The 21,446-nt window shown below is 38.7% G+C and overlaps 1 protein-coding gene across 10 annotated transcripts in view; it reads left to right on the forward strand.

The window, feature by feature from the left end:
• LOC101168565 (disks large homolog 2) overlaps positions 1 to 21,446 on the forward strand; it is a 53,137-nt gene that overhangs the window by 8,489 nt on the left and 23,202 nt on the right. For 6 of the 10 annotated variants that reach the window (XM_020708842.3, XM_020708843.3, XM_020708844.3 and 3 more), the window contains exons 2-10: positions 3,536 to 3,700; positions 8,653 to 8,706; positions 10,681 to 10,731; positions 11,760 to 11,884; positions 13,451 to 13,620; positions 13,939 to 14,075; positions 17,106 to 17,250; positions 18,880 to 19,021; positions 21,235 to 21,387. In XM_020708842.3, coding sequence (XP_020564501.1) covers positions 3,536 to 3,700; positions 8,653 to 8,706; positions 10,681 to 10,731; positions 11,760 to 11,884; positions 13,451 to 13,620; positions 13,939 to 14,075; positions 17,106 to 17,250; positions 18,880 to 19,021; positions 21,235 to 21,387 — 1,142 coding nt within the window. The remainder of the gene's footprint in view (positions 1 to 3,535; positions 3,701 to 8,652; positions 8,707 to 10,680; positions 10,732 to 11,759; positions 11,885 to 13,450; positions 13,621 to 13,938; positions 14,076 to 17,105; positions 17,251 to 18,879; positions 19,022 to 21,234; positions 21,388 to 21,446) is intronic. The other 4 variants (XM_020708846.3, XM_078931316.1, XM_078931318.1 and 1 more) reach the window with 1 other exon arrangement.

Here is a 21,446-nt window from a genome sequence, read left to right on the forward strand (position 1 = left end):
ATAAAACCGGTGATGCACTTCCTGCTTCTTTAAACCATTTATTAACTGGATTGTTTTATTAATAATGTGACAATAAATATATTATTTAGGTTATTTTCATTTTTCAAGACTCACTCCAGTGAAAATTTGTGTTTTTGTGGTGTTTTGAACATAGTCTTGTAGCATTTTTCTCATGGAGGACATACATAAAGAAAATTGAATTTCTGAGTATTTCTTCGTTGTGAATCAGGAGCAGATGAAAAAAATGCAGTTGGACAAAGCTTGTGGTTGTAGGCCACAAGCTCCTTGCTCCGCTGCATTCCGCTGCATCCACTTGCAGGTGAATAGATCCATGTAGGTCTTTGTTTTCGTGGTCCGAACTGGCATCTGGCTCAAAACTGTGGGGCTGGATAGCTGATGAGGAAGACGTAAGCTAGCGGGAGAGAGTGCAAACAGATGGATGACGGGAAGTGGAGACAGGCTTACTCGATGCCATCAGTGTCGCAATCAGAGGTGAATTTCTATTGGACTCCTGCCGCTTTGCAGAAACTATGTCGTAGGAACACGACACAGGTTTATTTTGCCTACAAAGATCTTAATCATAGTTAATAGACTGCTGGGAACACTTTTAAAGTAGATAAACTGATGATTGGATTTGGCCTTTAATGGGATGTTTCTTTAAAATGTGAAAATTAACTAAAAAATTGAAGTTTTCTCATTTTTAAGTAGGTGATTGTGGTTTAAGAGGTGGGGTGTTTCCCCGAACAACAGACTAGATTGGAAATGTAACCCTGAAGTTGTTTATGAACTAGAACAAAGCACGCTCTATGATGTAACAAAGGTTTTGACCCTTCCGTGTTTCCAGAGAGGTATTGCATTTCTTTCACAACAATCATAAAGAGGCCATGCAGTCTTCTGCCACACTCAGTGATCCTAAGAAACTGACTGTTCCTCAGTAGCATCTTTGGCTGATTGTGCAGAAGAGGGTTGTACAAATTACACAACCTACTGAAAACACTGCACATGCTTTGCACGTCGCGTCTCCTTTGGGTTTCATTTGTCGCACGATCTTTTGACTAATTGTGATATTTTTTGTCAGGATACTAAAAAGCCTGAAAGCTTTATAGCATAAATGAGATTTTTTTTCATTATGTTCTTTTCTGGCTTGCAAAAAAATCTGCATACTTTTCCTTCTTCATTAATTCTGATATTAAAAAATTAAAATGTTAACTTTTTTAACTTTCTTAATTTATTATGTACTAACAGAATATGTTATTTGCTTAAAAAAATATTTTTTAACTTAACATCTGAAACCTATATTTTTCTATAAATATTTTAGCAATTTTTAAACATTTTATTCCCTTATATTTAATCTTATTAGGCCATTACTAAATAAAAAAATGCAAAAGCTGTAAAAATGATTGCCAAAATATATTTTAAATTTGATATATTTAACTAATTTATAAAATTTTCATTTTTTAGCATATCATCGTTAAAGCTTTTGCCCTTTTTTTCCCAGTGGCCAGTAAATTAATTGTCTGTCTTTAACTTTGTTTGGGATATTCACAACTTTTTTGTGGCTTATTCAACTTTAAGCAAACAGTTTTCAAATTTCCTCAAACGTAGCGTAAATGTGCTCACTTCTATTCTGATGCATTCAGATTCACAGTTGCATTTGATTGAGGCTTCCTTCTTAAAAATAGCAGAACTCGTGAGCTGGTTTGGTTTTAAAAAAAAAAGCGTATGAAATGCATGGAGGGAAATTGCGAGATGACAGATGCAGGCTTGTCTGTGCTCCTCTTAAAAAAAGTGTAGAGTTCTGCATTACTACACTGCTTCTGTGACTTAGAAGAAGTTACTTTTACTGAATGATTTCAAAACATGAAGTCTGACTGATGTTTTTGTAAACTCATAACATTCTTCTGGCTTTCAAAAGTGCACAAATGTGACCTCAAACGAGCCCTAAAGTGAACCCTTTTCTTAGTTTAGTGTGTACTAAGCTTCTTTTTTACACCCTTTATGATGGACCCTTTTAAAAAAATAAAGATTTAACACAGTGCAAAGTAGGGCTGCACGATAGGAAAACTATGGAAGCATATGTGTCCCATATTTCAAAATAAAAGTCTATACTGGAAATGCTTCTACATTTTCTCAATGCAACTGCATCAATTGACTCAAAAATTAAATAAAAAATGCAATCCCCTCTTTGCATTATCGCTTGAATTACGTCACAGAGTGAGTGGTTTTGAAGTTGAAAATGAAAAGGGGAGGATTGATTTTTAATTTGATTTTCGAGTCAATTGATGCAGTTACATTATGAAAATGAAAAAGCATTTCTGGTCATTCATTTTAACTGTCAATTCAGATATTTCTAATTGAATATTGCTACACATTTACTAGAGAACTTTTAGAAAATCAAAGATCAAATACCATTTTCTTATCATTTTATTTAAGTGACAGAAGGAGGGGCGTTGAAGAAGAAAAAGCCGATTGGCGGATTTATTTTTAATTTTATTTTTGAGTCAGCAGAGATAGCTTTATTGTGAAAATGAAAAAGGTATTTCCGGTATTGACTTTTATTTTGAAATATGAGTCAACTGTGCTTCCGTAGAAAGTAGCGATATTAGTGATCAATATTTTGATATATGAATGAATGGTGAATAAAAAAAACAACAACTAACATAAATTGTACTCCAAATGACCCGTCTTTATAGGAGGCAGGGGTCTAACATCTAACATAAAAGAAATCTGCTTGCTAATATGTAGGGAGTTTTATTTGATATGTTGGATACTTCAAGCTGGCATGAAATTGTATTTGCATGTCACATTTCAATTGACCATTTACCACAGTTTGTGTTGTCTGTTACGATATGCCTGTCGCACAGGGTTAGTCACAAGCATGAGTCAAATCACAATGATGTTTAATGCAAGTTAAGAAAATGTACTAAGTTAATCGCCAACAATTTGGACAGAAAAACTCAAATGAATAGCAGTAAATACAAATGCTTTTCAGTATCTCCGCATTCGACGCACAAGAAAAGGGTCAGAAAAGTCAGGAGCTCGGTTAAAAATCTTAAATATTTACTGAGCAAGTTATTTCTTAAAGTCTATGACAGGACAAAAGGAAGTGAACAGAGCAAAGATAAATAATAAAGTGAATAATACAATAATGATTTTCTGAAAATAGCACATTGTAGTTTAAATGAACTTTTTAAAAATTATAATCTGACTTGTAACTTTCTGGAAAATATTATTTATAAAACAAAATAAATTCTTTGTTGTATTGTTAACTTAAATTATTAAAAATTTCCATTATTAATAGTAATGATTATGTAGTTCTAGTATTAATATTAGAAGTATACACTTTCCAAATAATACTACTTTCATCACAGCAAGTGATCAGATAAAATGTACAGCCCAATAATAAGTCGATATGGGTTAGTGTTTTTTTGCCTGAGATTTATTGTGTCAAATTCAAAGCAAGGGTATTTTATGCGTTACCAGCATTGAGATCCTATTTTTTGTTCTTCTCCCTTCTCTCCCTTTGTATTCATAGCAACTCCACTGCCAAGAAGAGGACCCTCTTAGTCCTGGTCAGGGGTTTCCAGGACTCATCAACGAGTCGCACGCTCCAGAGCTTGTGCACGTTTCAGAGAAAAGTCTCTCTGAGATTGAGAATGTTCACGGATACGTGTCCCACTCACACATCTCCCCTCTCAAGGTCAGAACTCACTCTAAATCTGTCTTTTTTATTGTACTGTACAATCACTGTAGAGACACTGCTCTCTATCCTGCTATCATCCTGCTAAGAAGGTTTCCCACACATAAGTTATCCTTTTTATTCATCGTCTTTGTAGTTTCGGGGCAGATAAAACAAGTTTGAACATGTGCGCTTTAATGCGCCTTCATGCATCTTGGCTTTGTTTTTCTTTAATCAATGAGATGCCAGAGTGGATTTCTAGGTTTCAGCTCTAAAGGCTTTGTTTGCTCATATCTGCAAAATAACAGCTCCACAAACGCGTTAAAGATTTTTGTATGTGAAACCGAAGGCACAGATCACAGGCCTGCATATTCAGTGTACATAGTCAAACAGTAAAATAAAGAGATCTAAAAACCGTTTTTACTCACATGAATTTTATCACTACAACAGTTAATATCACTAAAAAAGAGAGAAAAAGGAAACCTACAAATCCATCAAATCCCAATCTTCCAAATACTGAGCAGACACAATGCAGTGGAGAACTGTGGAGTGGAACGCCTCCTTTCCAAAGTCCCACTCCGATCATCCTTTGATCTATTTCAAAAGGGTTGCCAGTGGACCTTTAATTAATATGATGTTGTTTTTAGGCAAAATCAAAAAGCCTGTATTGTTTCTAGAACAGGGTTTCTGCAGAACGGCAGTACTTCATTTAAAATAATGACCGTTCAGGGGTTGACATAGCCCAGAAATTTGCACTGGCCCACAGGGCCAGTAGTTTTTGAAACTTACTGGCCCTGCCTGAAAGTTACTGGCCCGACACCGCGCATAGCGGGACCCGCCGCTCCGCAGGTGCTTGCAACTTTAGGGGGGTCCGGGGGCATCCCCCCCCCGGAAACTTTTAATATGGTGCAATTTGGTGCATTCTGGTGACATCACTTATTACTACACTTTTCAATGACTGAAAATAGACCATATCAAACTTAAATCTGCTCTAGTCTGTTTCAGATGTTTTGAAGAGAGCACTGCAGTGTAGTAGGTAACACTAGTTCAGAAGTTTTCATGGTGCTTCTAATGGCAAATATCGCAATAAATCATAAACCTTAAATGTGTTAAAACAATCTAATGGCAGCTTGAACCATTTAACGAATCAAATAAATCCCTTAATGCATTTGACCAATCGGATGGACGCCTTCACATTGTTGACCAATCAGATGGAGCCCTGTTATGTTAGATGTTTGTAACCTATGTCAACGTGGGTCATTTGGAGTATAATTTTTAAACTGGGAATGGTTATTTGGTTATTTTGCTGTTTGTTTATATACCGCAAATTATATCGTTATCGCAATTTTAATCTCTGATATCGCATATCGCGAGTTTTCCTCATATTGTGCAGGTCTAACTGAGATCATTCAGCTAACTAGAAATACTTACTGCTTACAGTGTTGTAAAGAAAAACAAAATTAAGTAGTTTAACATTCTACTGCATTTGAGTCTGAGATTCAGGTATTTGGAGTTGCCTTTAATTCTTTGACATTCAGCTTAAAGCTTAGTGCATACAGTTTCATCTTCAATGCATTCATTAAATATCTTGCTGTCCATACTACTAATTATACCCACTACTCCATCCAACATATTCCTATCTATTCCTGCCATGTCTTCCACATCTCTGACATGCTTCAGTCTCTCTTCAGTGACGGTGTCGGATTTATAATCAAATGTAATAATAACCCACTGGCTTGTGCCTTCGTTGTTGCTGTTTAACATTGTTTTGTATTGAATTGTTACATTCAATAAAGTTTGAAAAAAAAAAGTAGTGAGCGTGTGCCGCGTGGTGCTCGGCAGTGAAAGCCGCGCGCGCGCAGGCGGGAGAGAAGGAGAAGTGATCAAAGGTTTCCCATAGAAACCCTTGAAGTCTGAACACAGGACTAGCAGAAAAACTAAACTATGAAGACGAGGTAAATCTACACGTTTTCGCAAAATTTACTTTATTGAAAAAGGTGAAGAATGTATAAACCGTTAGATATTTTAGTGGCCCGAGCGGACAAGTGAAAAGTAAAGTCTTGTGGTCCGCACTGCTCGAAAAACAGGACCGGGCCAGCGGACAAATGGCTATGTCGAGCCCTGCCGTTGTAGAGGTGCAACCCTTCTGTTTACATGATCTCCTGCTAGCTTACAGCCCCTCACACCCCCAACCAATCAAAAATTATACAGTGGAGGACAAAATTGTTGGTACCCTTCAGTTAAAGAAAGATAGTCCACAATGCTCACTGAAATGACTTGAAACGTTAAAAAGTAACAATAAATTAAAATTTATTGAAAATTAAATAATCAAAATTAGTCATTAATTTTGAGTTGTTGATTAACAGAATTATTTAAAAAAACAAACTAATGAAATAGGGCTGGACAAAAATGATGGTGCCTCCAGAAAAGACTGAGAACTAATTGCCCAGGGGGTCATGATGAACTCAGGTATGTCCTTTAATTGACATCACAGCTGTATTCAAACCCATAATCAGTCAGTCTGCCTATTTAAAGGGAGACAAAGAGTCATGTTGCTGTTTGGTGAAAAGGTGTGAACCACACTGAACATGGACAACAGAAAGCGAAGGAGAGAATTGTCCCAGGAAATTAGAAACAAAATTATAGACAAACATCGTACAGGTAAAGGCTATAAAACCATCTCTAAGCAGCTTGAAGTTCCTGTGACGACAGTGGCACACATTATTCAGAAGACCACGGGAATGTAGCCAACCGCCCTGGACGTGGCCAGAAGAGGAAAATTGATGACAAATTGAGGAGACGGATAGTTCAAACTGTATCCAAAGAGCCCAGAACAACCTCCAAATACATTAAAGGTGAACTCCTAGATCAAGGTACATCAGTGTCAGATCGCACCATTCGTCGTTGTTTGAGCCAAAGTGGACTTCATGGGAGACGACCAAGCAGGACACCACTGTTGAAAGGAAACCATAAAAAAGCGAGACTGGAATTTGCACAAATGCATGTTGACAAACCACAAAGCTTCTGGGAAAATGTCCTTTGAACAGATGGGACAAAACTGATGCTTTTTGGTAAGGCACATCAGCTCTATGTTTGTAGACTCAAAAATGAAGCATACAATGAAAAGAACACTGTCCCTACTGTGAAACATGGAGGAGGCTCAGTTCTGTTTTGGGGCTGTTCTGCTTTGCTGCATCTGCCACAGGGTGCCTTGGAGTTGTGCAAGGTAAAATGAAATCTCTAGATTGTCAAGACATTCTGGATAGAAATGTGCTGCCTAGTGTCAGAAAGCTTGGCATGAGTCGCAGGTCATGGGTCTTCCAACAGGACAACGATCCAAAACACACAGCCAAAAAACCCCCAAGAATGGCTCAGAGAAAAGCGTTAGACTATTCTGAAGTGGCCTTCTATGAGCCCAGATTTGAATCCCATTGAACATCTGTGGAAGGAGCTGAAACATGTCATTTAGAGAAGACACCAGTCAAACCTGAGACAACTGGAGCAGTTTGCTCATGAGGAGTGGGCCAAAATACCTGTGGACAGGTGCAGAAGGCTCATTGACAAATACAGAAACAGTTTAATTGCAGTGATTGCCTCAAAAGGTTGTGCAACAAAGTATTAAGTTATGGGTACCATCATTTTTGTCCAGCCCTATTTCATTAGGTTTTTTTTTTTTAAATAATTATTTTAATCAACAACTCAAAAGTAATGCTGGATTTTGATTATTTAATTGTCAATAAATTTTAATTTATTTTTACTTTTAATCGTTTCAAGTCATTTCAGTGAGCATTGTGGACTTTCTTTCTTTAACTGAGGGTTACCAACAATGTTGTCCTCCACTGTAGCTCTGCAGAAACAGGAGTTTTCTACATAACAAAACTTCATCTTGATACACGCCTTAAGCTGAAAAATCCTACTTTGCTTTTGTTATTTCTTGAAAAAAGTTCTCCAAACTGCTTAGTCTTCTCCATACAGTTTTAAGTGTATTAATATTCTTTAAAAAGAAAATGTACATTAAAAGAATTGGTGGATGGGGGTACTTTCCTGATACTGTTGTTTACATGGCAGTATTGCCGTCAACTGCTAAATATACAAAGGTTGTCTGATGATATGGTACAAAAAATAGTCACGTACAAGTTCAATCGTATGAACGTAATTCTAATGTGTGACCACAAAAAAGTCAACAAACAAAACTCTTATTTAAGGCCACAAAAATGGTAAAATTGTACAAAGGAAATACTAATGTGTTGTTTCTACTTTACTTTAATAAGACAATATAACATTGGACAGTACATTCTGAGATAAGCCTGCTTTATGACTTGGACTGAATGTCTCGCATTACACTACCATAAACCACGGCAACATTTGTGCCCACCCAAAACATTCATTACAGACACATTCCTTAAACAACTCAGAATCTTAGTTTTTCTGGGAGTCCCTCCTTTTTATCATCAGCCACTGTGCCAGGTTACATCAGCTCTACTTTGATAGAAGTTAATTAAGGAGGCTTCACGTTGAGATTCTCCACCATTTACACCAATGTTTCTGTACATGCATGATGCAAATGTCTTTTTAAAGCATAAACATATAGAGTTACAGTTGATTTTCATCATATTTTAAGTCAAGCTACCAGTCAGAATGTAAAGGGAAGATAGGTGGTTACAGAAAGAGCTTGAGAACAGAGGAGAATGACAGAAACACATTGTTTTTAAAAAGACATACTATGACCATGAAACATGAACCCAAAGACTTCAGTAGATCTAAGAGGAGGCAGGTGAGTGAAAACCAAATAAAGCTATGTTTGAACAAAATAGGGAAAACCAATAAATAAGTGCAATTAACGCAACCAAAATCCCAGATACATTCTCAATTTTAAATTTCCTTTTTGATTGATCTGCAGAAGTTGCTTCCCATGCTCTTATATTTTTGTATCAACAACCACAGCAACTGCGGTGTTTCTGTCTCTCTTACAGGCCAGCCCAGCTCCAATAATTGTCAACACAGAAAACTTGGAGGCACTTCCTACTGTGAGTGTGTTTCCACAACACTTTAATCTCTTCAGGCGCTCAGCCAACGCCTCCATTTGATGGAAACAAAGTCCCAAACAGTAGAAATGTAACTACAAATTAAGTGAGGTCACTTTTGTAAGATATTTTTTTTTTACTGTTTAGACTTCAGTGGTCACGCTGTGTTTATTAACAAAGTTCAGGGCTGCTGTCGAAATACCAGGTTTTTTTTTTTCTCTTGGGATGAGTCTCTAATATTAAAGACAAGAAAATACCGTAATTTCCGGATTATAAGCCGCTACTTTTGTCACACGCTTTCAACCCTGCGGCTTATTCAATGATGCGGCTAATTTATGCATTTAGTTCTTTCTATTTTTTTAATGCCTTTTTTCTAACGACCGCAAGGGGCGCTCGAGCAGAAAGGGTAAGAATGAGCCTGGGGGAATACGGTATACAGTAATCCCCCGCCCATTCGCGGTTTAATATTCACGCCCTGCCCATTCGCGGGTGGCCGCAGATGACGTGACGTCACAAGCGTGAGGCGCAGAACAGCGCTCATTCCGGAATTTTGAAAAACTCTGTACTTTACTGTAAAGTATTGTTTACCCGTTTAAAATGCCATCCAAACACCTTGCATCATCTCCAGCTTCTGGAAATGAACCCAAACGGCAGATAAAGGTTCTGACTCTGCAGAGGCTCTGGCTCTGGGAGTTTTAAAACAGCGTCAATTATTCGTGGATTTTAGTTATTCGCGGGGGGGGGGGGGGGGGGGACGTAACCCCCGCGAATACGCGAATACGTGAATGTGTCAAGGAAGACGCAAGTTTAATGTAAATTCTTGCTTTGTGAATGAATAGCAAGAACAGACCCTCATCATGGAAAATGCAAGAAGAAAAGCAATCGTTAAAAACAGTGTGAAAAAATCCACCATCACCGACGGGTTTGGAAAAGCCGGTCTGCTGTGTGACGGAGAGGACAGTGCAAGCTCAGGAGTGAATTTATCTCAGGATGAGAGTGACACTGATAGCCACAACAAAGAAGAGACCGAGAGAGAGTGTGGCGAAGAATATCTGACGCTATTCCAATCCGACACTGAGGAGGAAGACTTCCATGGTTTCAGTGCACAGGAGGAAGATGAAGAAAGCTCTCAGTGACTTTTACGTTTATGTTCTTTAAAACAGCCCTGTTAGTGCTGTGTTACGGAGTGTCACTGTTGTGGAAGAAAACTTCTGGCGCACGCGCTGCGCAGCGCTTGCCTCTGTGCAGAGGTGCTTGCCTATCAGTTACTGCTGCTCTCAGTGACTTTTTTTTTCTTTTTTTCTCAGTGACTTTTACCAGTATGTTTTTTAAACTACCCCTGTTAGTGCTCTTACTACATATTGCTGCCGTGTTACTGCCGCTCACAGGCACTGTTTGGAAAGAAAAACTTAGGTATATTATTAAAACTTTGAAAACTCTTTCTGTGTACCGTTTTTCTTTGTAAATATATCATGTGTTGAACCTTTCCTGCGATTGTTTTTTTTTCTTTCTGACGGTGGTCAGAAATTGCAGGGGAGATCCTCTCCGCTAAAGGCGGATCTTCCTTCGGTTGTTCACTTCCCTGTTCGGACCCTCAGAGCCTCCAGAGCGGGTTAATAAAGAATTATTCATCTTCTTCTGGTGGAAACCTTCTTTTATTACAGTTCTCCTTCACTCTGTCTATCAAACATGAACGCGCACCCCCAACACACTTCCGCTGCACGCGTTCCCTCCTTTTTCTTACACACAGGCGTGGTTTCAGCACATACACATCCTCATTCTACAGCACATGTTTCAATGTGGGCACATGCGGCTTGTAGACAGGTGCGGCTTATGTATGTACAAAATGGTTTATCCTTTAAACATGTAATGGGTGCCGCTTCTAATCAGGTGCGCTCTATAGTCCGGAAATTACGGTAATTCAAGTTTTGCCATATGCTGTATGTCAGTCCTGATTGTCTTTCCTTCTTTTGTCAGGTCAATGGCATAGAAACACAGTATGATTTTGAAGAGATCACTTTAGAAAGGGTGAGTATTTCAGATTCACAGTTTCTCATGAAGAAATTTCCAAGAACACAAGAACGGGAAGACATCCCAAGTCACTCGTGAATAATTCTGTATACATTTTTCAAGCTAATATTGTAAACAGGTGTTTAGACCATCTCAGTATTAATCAACCAATGATCAATTTCCTTTTATTTATCTTACCTTGTGGAAAAGGTGGATGAAGTTTAAATTTTCCATTGCATCTTTATGGAAAACTCTTTCAAAAAAGTTGCTGTTACTTTGAGACCTTTCCAGCAATATCATGTTTTCCCCTGTCGACTTCGAGATTCAGCAACAATTTAGACCCAACAGGAACACCATCAATAGGTCTTAAGGGTGCTGCAGGGCCACACAAGGAGACAATCACACTCACTTGCATTAAAGCACCAATTCACACAGTGTATTATTGCAAAATTTAAGAACAATCAAACTGGGCAAAAGTTAAACCATTCATTATAATCCTGTTTGGTCCAAATAGGACCAATAAGGCCAGCCCTTTTAAACTGCATGTTAATATTTGCCAAAGTTAGCAACATTTGACATCAAAGATGTTTCAGTGAAATTCCTGTACTGAGCAAGCAGCAGCTGACTGTAAGGAGAAAAACTCTTTAAGGATGGATGAATCCAAGCAAGAATTTAATTCATGGATTTGCAGTTGAAAACCTGGACCCCAGACTTTGGCTGCAAATTAGCCCAACAATTTACAACTTCCTCTTGATTTCTAAGAGGAGCTGACTCTGATTGGTTAAATTCTGTTTTCTTTGTTTTTTTGGTGAGTTTATTTAATTATTAGTTTATATACAACTTACACTGCTTCACAAAATAGCTCTTTGGCCCATTTGAGATATCTGGATTCTTATGTAAATGCTGGAGATTCATATGCAGGTTAAGTAGATCAACTAATATTTGCAGTTTTACGCTTAGGGTTTTCTCTGTTTGATCACTTTTGACACGTATAATTCAGCTTCTGCAGCAAAGTTGTTGTAATTACTAAGCGTTTGTATCTGCAGAGTAACTCAGGGCTGGGCTTCAGCATAGCCGGAGGGACTGACAACCCCCACTTTGGGGAAGACCCTGGCATCTACATAACCAAGATCATCCCCGGTGGAGCTGCAGCTGAGGATGGACGCCTCAAGTCAGTCTTGCTCATTTCTCTGTCAACATTACGTGCAGCACATGTTTTATCACATGTTGGTCCATGTGGGCTGGTGTTTTGTTCAAAGCATATGTATGTGAGAAATGTTTCCAAAACTTAAAAAAAAAAAATTTCCATCAATAATTGTGTCATGTACAGCCTGCAGCCTGTAAAAGAATACACTAAAAGGCAGAGAGTTATGGCTCAGAATCACAACACAATGAGGAGCAAAGTACATAAATAAATGCAAGATAATTATTATTATTATTATTATTTTTACTTCTAACTGTCCAACAGCTGAGCAAACAGATGAGAGCTGAAGGCCTCTTGTGTTGGACATATTTCACTGTTACAACAGGGGTTATGAATCTTCTGACAAACCAGAGGCATATCTGAAAAAAACCTTTTGTAATTTAGCCTAAGCTTTATTCATCTTAATTATATTTATAACATGTTATAATGTTAGGGTAGAAGATGTCCATGATAGAGTGAGGTGGAAAACGATGATTCGCTGTGGCGACCCCTGATGGGAAAAGCCGAAAGAGAAAGAAGAATTATATTTATAACAGATTTTTGTTGGACCGGACGGAAAAGAAAAGGAAGGAAGAAGAGGGGGGGATAGGAGGGTGACTATGGGGGGGGGGGGGGTAAAACCATGAAGCAGCATAAAGCAACAAGTTGCTGGATGGTTATAATCATTACAGTCAGGTTCAGATGTAATAGAAGGCTAAAAGGGGCGGGGCCTGTACACAATACAACTAACGATCACACACATATTTATGCATTCAGACCAACACACATGAAACATTTAATTCAGTTACGCAAACTATTTGAACACAAGAGCATGGGAAGGAGCCTCTTCTAAAAGCTCAAAGATTGTTACAGATTCCATCAGTCTTTATTGGAGCAGCATCCTTAGACCCGGTTTATACTCCATAGCGATTTGTAATCGCTCAAGTTATATTGGTCGCAAGGCCATCGGAATAGAATCGCCCCAATCACTGCAAGATGTGACACAAGCTGATGACATCATCCATGACTGTAATTTTACACCTGTAGAACAGTCGCATATGGCGCCATTAACCTAAACTTATTAAGAGCGTTTAAAAGACGCTACGGTGGAACAAACTTTAAAATTTTAAGTAAAAAAAAATAAATAGAATCTTTGAGATCTCTTTATATCACTATAAATAAAATACCTCTGAAACGCTGGAAACAATCGCATCATAAGGCTTAAAATGTATAAACGCCTATTAGAAATTGATCAGTTATCATGGACAGTCCCCAGCAAAACCAGCCAACCTTGGTATGAACTAGACTGGATGATTGTGGTAGGTTTGCGATGCAATTGATGCAATGGCCAATCGCTATGAGATATAAACCGGTCTTTAACTTAAAGTAAACGTGTATAAAACGAGTCAACAAAAATGATGCAATGACACACAGTATAACAAGTGTGTTTACAAGCTTTTGTTTCTATTTATTTTATACACAATTACAGTTAGACCTCTAAATAAGATGTTCTCAGTCATGGTTGCTTTGTAACATATGACGCTGCTGTTGCAGAGTAAATGACTGCATCCTTCGGGTGAACGACGCAGACGTAGCCATCGTGTCCCACGGCAAAGCCGTAGAGGCTCTGAAGGTTGCAGGTTCTGTGGTGCATCTGTACGTACGTCGACGCAGGCCGGCTCCAGAAACTGTCGTCGAGATCAAAATCACCAAAGGGCCGAAAGGTGAGTTCATTCATAAAAACTGAATTTCTTATAATAATAATGAAGTAAAGACACTCTTTTTGTCTAATTACAACACTTTAAAGAGAAAATTTGATTTAAGGAAATAGTAAATATTTAAAGAAACATCAATATTAACTACTTGTAACTTTTTACAGTTAGCCTCTTTTTTACTCCCCTAACTTCCCTTATATACAAGCTTTGATTATTTAATTTTGACAAAAAAAATTAACATGCACCTTCAGCATTTCCTGTATGCAGTGAGACACATCATGGTTGCTAAAACTAACAATCTGTCCTCATGTGTACAACTGCGCACAGGACTTGGTTTCAGTATTGCAGGGGGAGTTGGAAACCAACACCTCCCTGGAGACAACAGCATATTTATCACCAAAATCATCGACGGGGGGGCGGCACAGAAAGATGGCCGTCTGCATGTTGGCGACAGGTTATTGATGGTGAGCAATGTGACTTTTTTTTTTCTTTATGACATTAAAACAGCTGTACTTAGTCTTTGTGCATCCCAGAAAAAGTTCAACCCTCTGGTTATAAAAAGAAGAATAAAACTACAGTCTGAACAAAAACCTATAAAAGGTTGTTGAAAGACAGGTAGATTTTTAAGTTGCAGATAGACTGCAGTCAAAAGCTTCAAACAACATCAGGGATAAGACCGTCTTTGGATTGTTGGATATTTTTAAAGACTCAAGTTTAAATGCAGCGACATCAGACTCTCCTGCTGCAAAAAATAAATAATTGGATGGTGAAAAACAGACAATCTCATCCAAATCTTTCTTTGTCTGACTCAGATATTCCTTTTGGATGGTCTTTTATTGATAAAATTGAGCACAAAAAATTAAGAGAAAACCAGTTATGAGATTAGCTAATTTAATACAGGATCAAATACAAACATTTAGGCTATACAGATCAATAGTTTACCACTAACCTGCAAGTCCAATGTCTGCAATGCCTCTTAATGCTTTAGTCACAATTAGTGATGGGCTGATATAATTTCTTCCAGCCAATACTGATAACTGATATTTCCCCTGCAACTGCGGCTGATAGCCAATATTTGGCGATACCAATACTTAGGTGTCTACAGTAACACAAAGTTTAGATTTCCTTTTTGTTTCTTTATTATAAATGCACAAATTTTCTTAGACTGGACAATCACACTGTACTTGACCTTTTTAACATACAGCAAAGGTTCTCATGGGAATAAGTATCACCTTAATACTTTCATATACAGTAAATAGATCTGAAAGTATTTAGGCCATTTATTGAATATTGGACATAGCTGTAAACCATAAGCTCCCCATTGCCAGGGATCTATTAGGAACTACTTGTATCCCTATCAAAAATGACATTTACCTAAAAAAACAGTCAATTACTGACTATAACTGTAAATGTAATCTTTCCAATCTGTCAGAAAGAAGTATACATTTCAAAACTAAAGTGTTTCTGAAAACAGTCGGTGGAATGTTTATTATCGGACTGATACGATAAACTTAAATTATGCAAATATCGGCCGATACCGAAACTGCCACAGATATATCGCCCACTAGGGTTGGGCGATGTCCCTTAAATTGGCCGTTGACGATGTTTGCTGTCAACCATCGGGATGGACGATGACATCGTCGGGGGGGGGGGGTATTTTTACATTTTTCGTTCGTATATAACTGCTATTCGTTTTTTTGCTTTTTTCATTTTATTTCCCAACTAATGACTAATCCGCGATGATCCAGTATAAACTGAGGGAAGTGACTTTAACAAAAAAAGTAACAGACAAAATAGAAAAGAAGTAGTCCGCTCCCGCACTTCACTAGTGAAGTGGACCGGCGGAGTGCGGACTTAAAGCTTTGTGTTTTATGGGAAGGGGGGGGGTTGTACATGAGCGGCATGTGTGGGAGATTTAAGACTGCGATCCGTCCCGCAGCTCTAGGGGTACAAGCAACTTCCCTTACAGGTGGAGACGGGCTGTGTGTGAGCAAAATAGGAAAATGCACACAGGTGGCCCACACAGGTGACCCATCAATGAGCTATTAAAGATACGGTCATGCTGCTGACGACGGGTGGCAGCAACACTTATCATGCAGCCGGTGAGACGCAGACGTGTCATGTAAACGTTTCATTTTTTCAAAAGGACGGAAGAAGAGTGAGGGAAACCTGGGCACTGTGGCTGTTAGTGCTGTTCACATGATAAGTGTGATTTGGACGCGTGTGGCAATTGCACGCGATCAGGAGCTGGTCAGGAGATCCTACTAATGACTAGAGCAAGGGTCGGGAACCTTTTTGGCCGAGAGAGCCATGAACATCACATATATACACATATATAATTTCGTGAGAGCCATACAATATTGTAGCGACTCCTGGTGCTGCATGGTTTTGCTGATGGTCTTGTCTGGTTAATACTTGGTGAGTTTTAGCTTCATGCAGGCGTAGTGACTTTCATCCGTTAAATGTAGGTTGGTCTTAATGTGTCTTAATGTTCTTTAGATGTGGGAAAGACTGCTCACATGCATACGTGGAGCCAAACATTGTCAGTACAGCAATACTCGCACGCTGCAGTGTGTGTGACGGGAAGCGTGTTCTAAGTTTTGACAATCCGTGCGCAGTTTCACCTTGCTGCCAGTGCCCACTACCCCTCCCCTTTTCCTACATCCCGTCCCTGCAGCTGCGTGCTCCTTCTCAAAGACGGGAGCGCTCAGCTGCAGGCACAGCAATTTGCAGGTTTCAGGCTGTTAAAACTCTGTGATACACCAGACAATAGTAAACCGATAGTGGCGCAGATTTTTCTCTCTCCAAGCACCGCTACTACTGCATGCCCCCTCTGGCATTGCATCACCCCCAAGAAGGACTGGTCTAATGAAACATTCTTTTTATAATTAAAGATTTGTCTGTGAGCCAGATGTGACCATCAAAAGAGCCAGATATGGCTCGCGAGCCATGGGTTTGTGACCCCTGTAAGTGCGTGTAACTTACATTATCCTATACTTCACGATACACTTACCACACACGACAACAGTATGTTCCATTTTCATGATGTCCCTTTAAGTGTCCCACAAGGGAACAACTGCAAGACACACCTGCGCTCCCTTGAAGATGCAGCCGCTCCTGTCCATGATCCTCCACGGGCCCCGGAGAAGCCAAAAACCGACAGCAACCGTGTAGCTAAGGCAAAAGGAACAGACACAGAGTGGCCTGAACGTGAATTAGATTTCCCTTTTTCTTCTCTCGAGCGGCTTACTACACCCCTTAGGTCGTCTTCATGTATGGATCAGTTGTCAGTGTGTTCGAACCCTGCTGGAAACTAAGGGTCTGATTCTAATTGGTTTATCAGGTATGTAAGATACCTATAATGGTAGATCTGAACCTGGATCCAGAAAAGCATTAGGGAGAGGATAAAAATACATTATTTTAGTCATAAAATAATACATTCTATAACATTCCCTTTGAGAAGCATGTTTGTACAGTTTGAACTGTGTCCGCAGGTGAATAACTGCAGTGTGGAGGACGTTTCTCATGAAGACGCTGTGACCATTTTGAAGAGCACATCAAATGAAGTCTTTCTAAAAGTGGCAAAACCCACCCAAGTCTACCTGTCAGATTCATATGGGCTTTCCAATGTCAAACGATGTAAGTCTTTACTTCTGTTGGAAGTGACCTCTCTTTATCCACCAGCTTTTTTAATCTAGTTTAGACATTTTACTGTTGAGCGTTTTGAGTGTCTTCCAGATAACTAGAGCTATGACTGGATGGAGATGCTAATTTTTTTTTAATATCTCACATTTTTAAGCAGCTAAATGAAATGGGGCAGGCTGGAGATTTTTACATTTTACTCATTGGTTGTGTCCGAATTCTTTCTATATTCACTACAGAGTGCACTAAATAGTCCGTTGGCCATTTAGCAGTGCTATCCAAATCTACAATTCCAAAATCGAGTGTCCTAGAAATTTCCCAGAAGTCTCTACGAAAAACCAGTGTGCATCGATGCTCACTAGATTGGCGAATATAGACCTTAATGCATTGCATCGGAACAATTTTTGCCCCAAAAAATGTACTTAAGCCTATGTCTGAATTCCCACCCTAACCCCTATTGACTAAAAAACTATATAGTGTGGCACTATGTACTGCCCTGTATTTTAAAAGCAATTCGGACACCATGCTCACTATTCTTTTTTAATATGACGTCATCGATTTAACAAAGTTGAAATCTAATTTATATGAGCGCTTTGCAACAATCATTTATGAGTCCACTGTCTTCTGAAGATAAAAACTTTGATGGTTTATCAAAAAAAATTCATTTAAATAAAAATGTTGGCAAAAATTGTTCTGACGCAATGAATTGTGGTCTATATTCGCCGATCTAGTGAGCATCGATGCACAATGGTGCAGAGACTTTAAGGAAAATTCCATCGCACTCAATTTTGGAATTGTAGATTTGGACAGCTCTACAAAAGGCGAACGCACTATATAGTGCACTATGTAGTGAATAGTGAAGAAATTCGGACACAACTACAATTCCAAAATCGAGTGCCCTTGAAATTTCCCAGAAGTCTCTGCAAAAAATCTGTGTGCATCGATGCTCACTAGATTGGTGAATATAGACCACAATGCATTGCGTTTGAACAATGTGCGCCAAAACATTTGATCAATGACGATTTATCGTATTTCGGGCAGATACTCGCTGCAGTGTTTTACAGGTAAATACCCTAGGGCGGTTCAGTCAATTAACTCACCTGCTCAGCGTCCTATTTAAGCCCAGGTGCGCAGTCGTTCATTCTCTTTCTTACCTTCAGCGCTCATTCTTCGCCCCACCCTCCTCCCCGGCTTCCACCTGTGGGCTCCGTAAAGGGGGGGTTTTGTTACCCGAAAGTGTTATGGAAATTTCTCATGGAATTGAACGGAGCCTTATGCCAAACGAAAATATGTGAATGCCAACTTAAAGAATGTGGAAAATGTCAAATAAATATTTCTTACTGCAAGAGTTGTCTGACTGAAATTAGATTTTACTTAGTGAAATCGATGACAACATATTCGCTGTTAAAAAAAAAAGTAGTGAGCATGGTGTCTGAATTTCTTTTAATATCTAGGACACATCTAATTACTAACAAAAAAGAGGCTTAAAAATGCAACAAAAAAATTAATAAGTCAGAACAAAACAAAGTCCCGCAGCAATAGATAATAAAGTTATCGTCCTCACCTGCGCTGATTTTCTTTTTCTCCTTTTTTTCTTTTTTTTACAATTTTCCCGATGTTCCTTAGCGTTTTCTCCTACAATGGAAAGTCTCACCTCCTCCCCCATCATCTTCCGCACACCAGACTTCAGATCTGATCTTTGCTCCGCCTCCCCCACAAGTCACTCCCACCTCAATATGCGCCTGCAGGATGAAGATGAGATAAGCAGGTTAGATTGTTTTTTCAATTTTTTCTACTGTTGAGTTGGAGGATCTATAGTTAGAAATGTGCACCTGCTGTTTCGATGCATGCTTTTAAGAGCTTTCATATTTTCAAAAATTATTTTTGTAAAACACAAATATTCCTTAAGTACAGAAACCTATTCTTGTCTCTAATACTTAGTCTGACAAAGAAACCAGAGGAAAAATAAAATCACATTTTATCTCAATTTTTGTTTGGATATTTGACATTGATAAAGAAACAAATTAGGGTGTGACCTTTTGAGTGACAGGTGAAACGGGGGCGTGCTCTAATGATTTTCAGGCTTGCTTTTTAAGCATATTTGTTCATTTTTACTCAAATATGAATATTGGTGTCATATGCAGTAGATTTTTCAGTTGATCCAACCCTGAGCTTTTCTGTCCGGTCTTTGTTAAGTGTTCACCTAACATAACTTTATTTTTGAAGTTCTTTAACTCAACAGAAGCTGCAGCAAATGTTGTACACTAAAATTATAACAAAAAAGAGGCTTAAAAAATGCTCCAAAATAATGAAATAAATCAGAACAAAACAAAGGCCACAGAGAAAATTTGATTTTGTTTGGATGTTTTGAAAATGGACAGTGAAGAACCTGTTTTGTTATCAGTATCAGTGGTAGATGACTATGACTCATCTGTTGCTGGGGTAAGATGTAATTGAATTTATTTACCATTAATCACTTTACCAAGGTAACATTGACGGACAGGACATCGAAAATACATGAGGATCCCAGAGAGTTATTTTTTATTTCAAAAAGGCAACATAATAAAAGCGGGCAGCAAATATCAAACTGTGCACATTTTTGTCTTTCTTCTATCCCAGGCCTAACAAAGAATAAAATAAAATGGATTAAAAAAGCAAAAAGTAACTGTGGGGCAGAAAAGTATTTAGTCAGCCACCAATTGAGCAAGTTCTGCCCAGGTAACGAAGGATGTTGCCCATCGACGGCCCCAAGCCATTACTGCTCTAGAGGAGATCTGCATGGAGAAATGGGCCAAAATACCAGCAACAGTTTGTGAAAAGTTTGGAAGACTTTCAGAAAATGTTTGAATGCTGTCATTGCCAGCAAAAGGTGTACAACAAACTTTGAGTTGAACTTTTGTTATTGACCAAATACTTATTTTCCACCACACTTTACAAATAAATTCTTTAAAAATCAGGCAATGTAATTTACTGGATTTTTTTTCTCATTTTGTCTCTCATCGCTGTGGTTTGCCTATGATGAAAATTACAAGCCTCTTTCATCTTTTTAAGCGGGAGAACTTGCAGTTTGTGGCTGACGAAATACTTTTTTTTGCCAAAAAGTGCTCCTCCTCCTCAGACAGAAACATCACAAACGTAGACATCTTGTCTTTGGTGGAGGAAGAAAGGATTCAAGTGGACAGCTGCCTGCAGGGACACCGACGGCTTCATCCTGGACACCACCATCAATAAATAAAACATTAATAAATCGTAAATCAAACAAATGAACTTCCAAACATTTGGAGCGTTATCAATAAACATTCAGCTCACCTGTTCAATTGAGTTTAGTGGGGCAGTCTGCTGCGTGCTGTGCGGCGTTCACTTGCCGCTCTTTGATCACCTCCACTTTAATATCGTAAAATTACGAGGTTTGTTTTCATACATTTACAACTTAAAATCTCTTAATTTTACGAGTTTTTTTCTCGTAAATTTACGACTGAAAATCTCGTAATTGTACTTTTTTTTTTTTTTTTTTTGGTGTCCCTAAAACTCCATCGTAGTAAAGAAATCACAGTGCTTTTTGTGGGTGTAGGATATTGACCTGTGAAACGACTTGCTGTGCAAAAAATGGGAACAATTTGGGATTTTATTTAAGAAGTTTTACACTTCATCTAATGTTTTTGTTGCACATCAGTTCCAGATTTGATCCTCAGCACAAAACTGAAATGGTTTTGGCAGCTCTGATTCTGCTGCCTCCACAGACGACTGAGGAACTTCTGATGAGGGGCATTGTGATCCTGACGCTGCAGTTCATGTTTGCTGTCAGCAGGAGTCCCCATAAATGCAACAAACGCTACCTCATTAAAATTACTCTGTGAAACCTTCAAAATAAAGTTCATATGACCACATGATGAAAGTCATCAACTGTGTTTATCTCAGATCCTTTCTTACCCCATTTAGGGACCCGATTGTCTTTAACTGTCTCCTTTTCCCCCACTTTAGGCCTCCAGAGCCGGTTTACAGCACTGTGAACAAACACTGTGAAAAAGCTCCCTCTCCCCGACACAGTTTCCCTGCAGACTTCAACCAAAGCCCCGTTCACTCCTCCCCCCAACCTAACTGTCACTTAAACCCGCTCCCTGACCCAAACGCCAGGTACTCTCCACTACCTTCATCACAGCCTTTCATTACCCTCTATGTTCTTTTCCACCCAC

The sequence above is a fragment of the Oryzias latipes genome, chromosome 14 (assembly GCF_053564925.1).
Source record: "Oryzias latipes strain Hd-rR chromosome 14, Olatipes_Hd-rR_3.1".
Classification (NCBI taxonomy): domain Eukaryota; kingdom Metazoa; phylum Chordata; class Actinopteri; order Beloniformes; family Adrianichthyidae; genus Oryzias; species Oryzias latipes.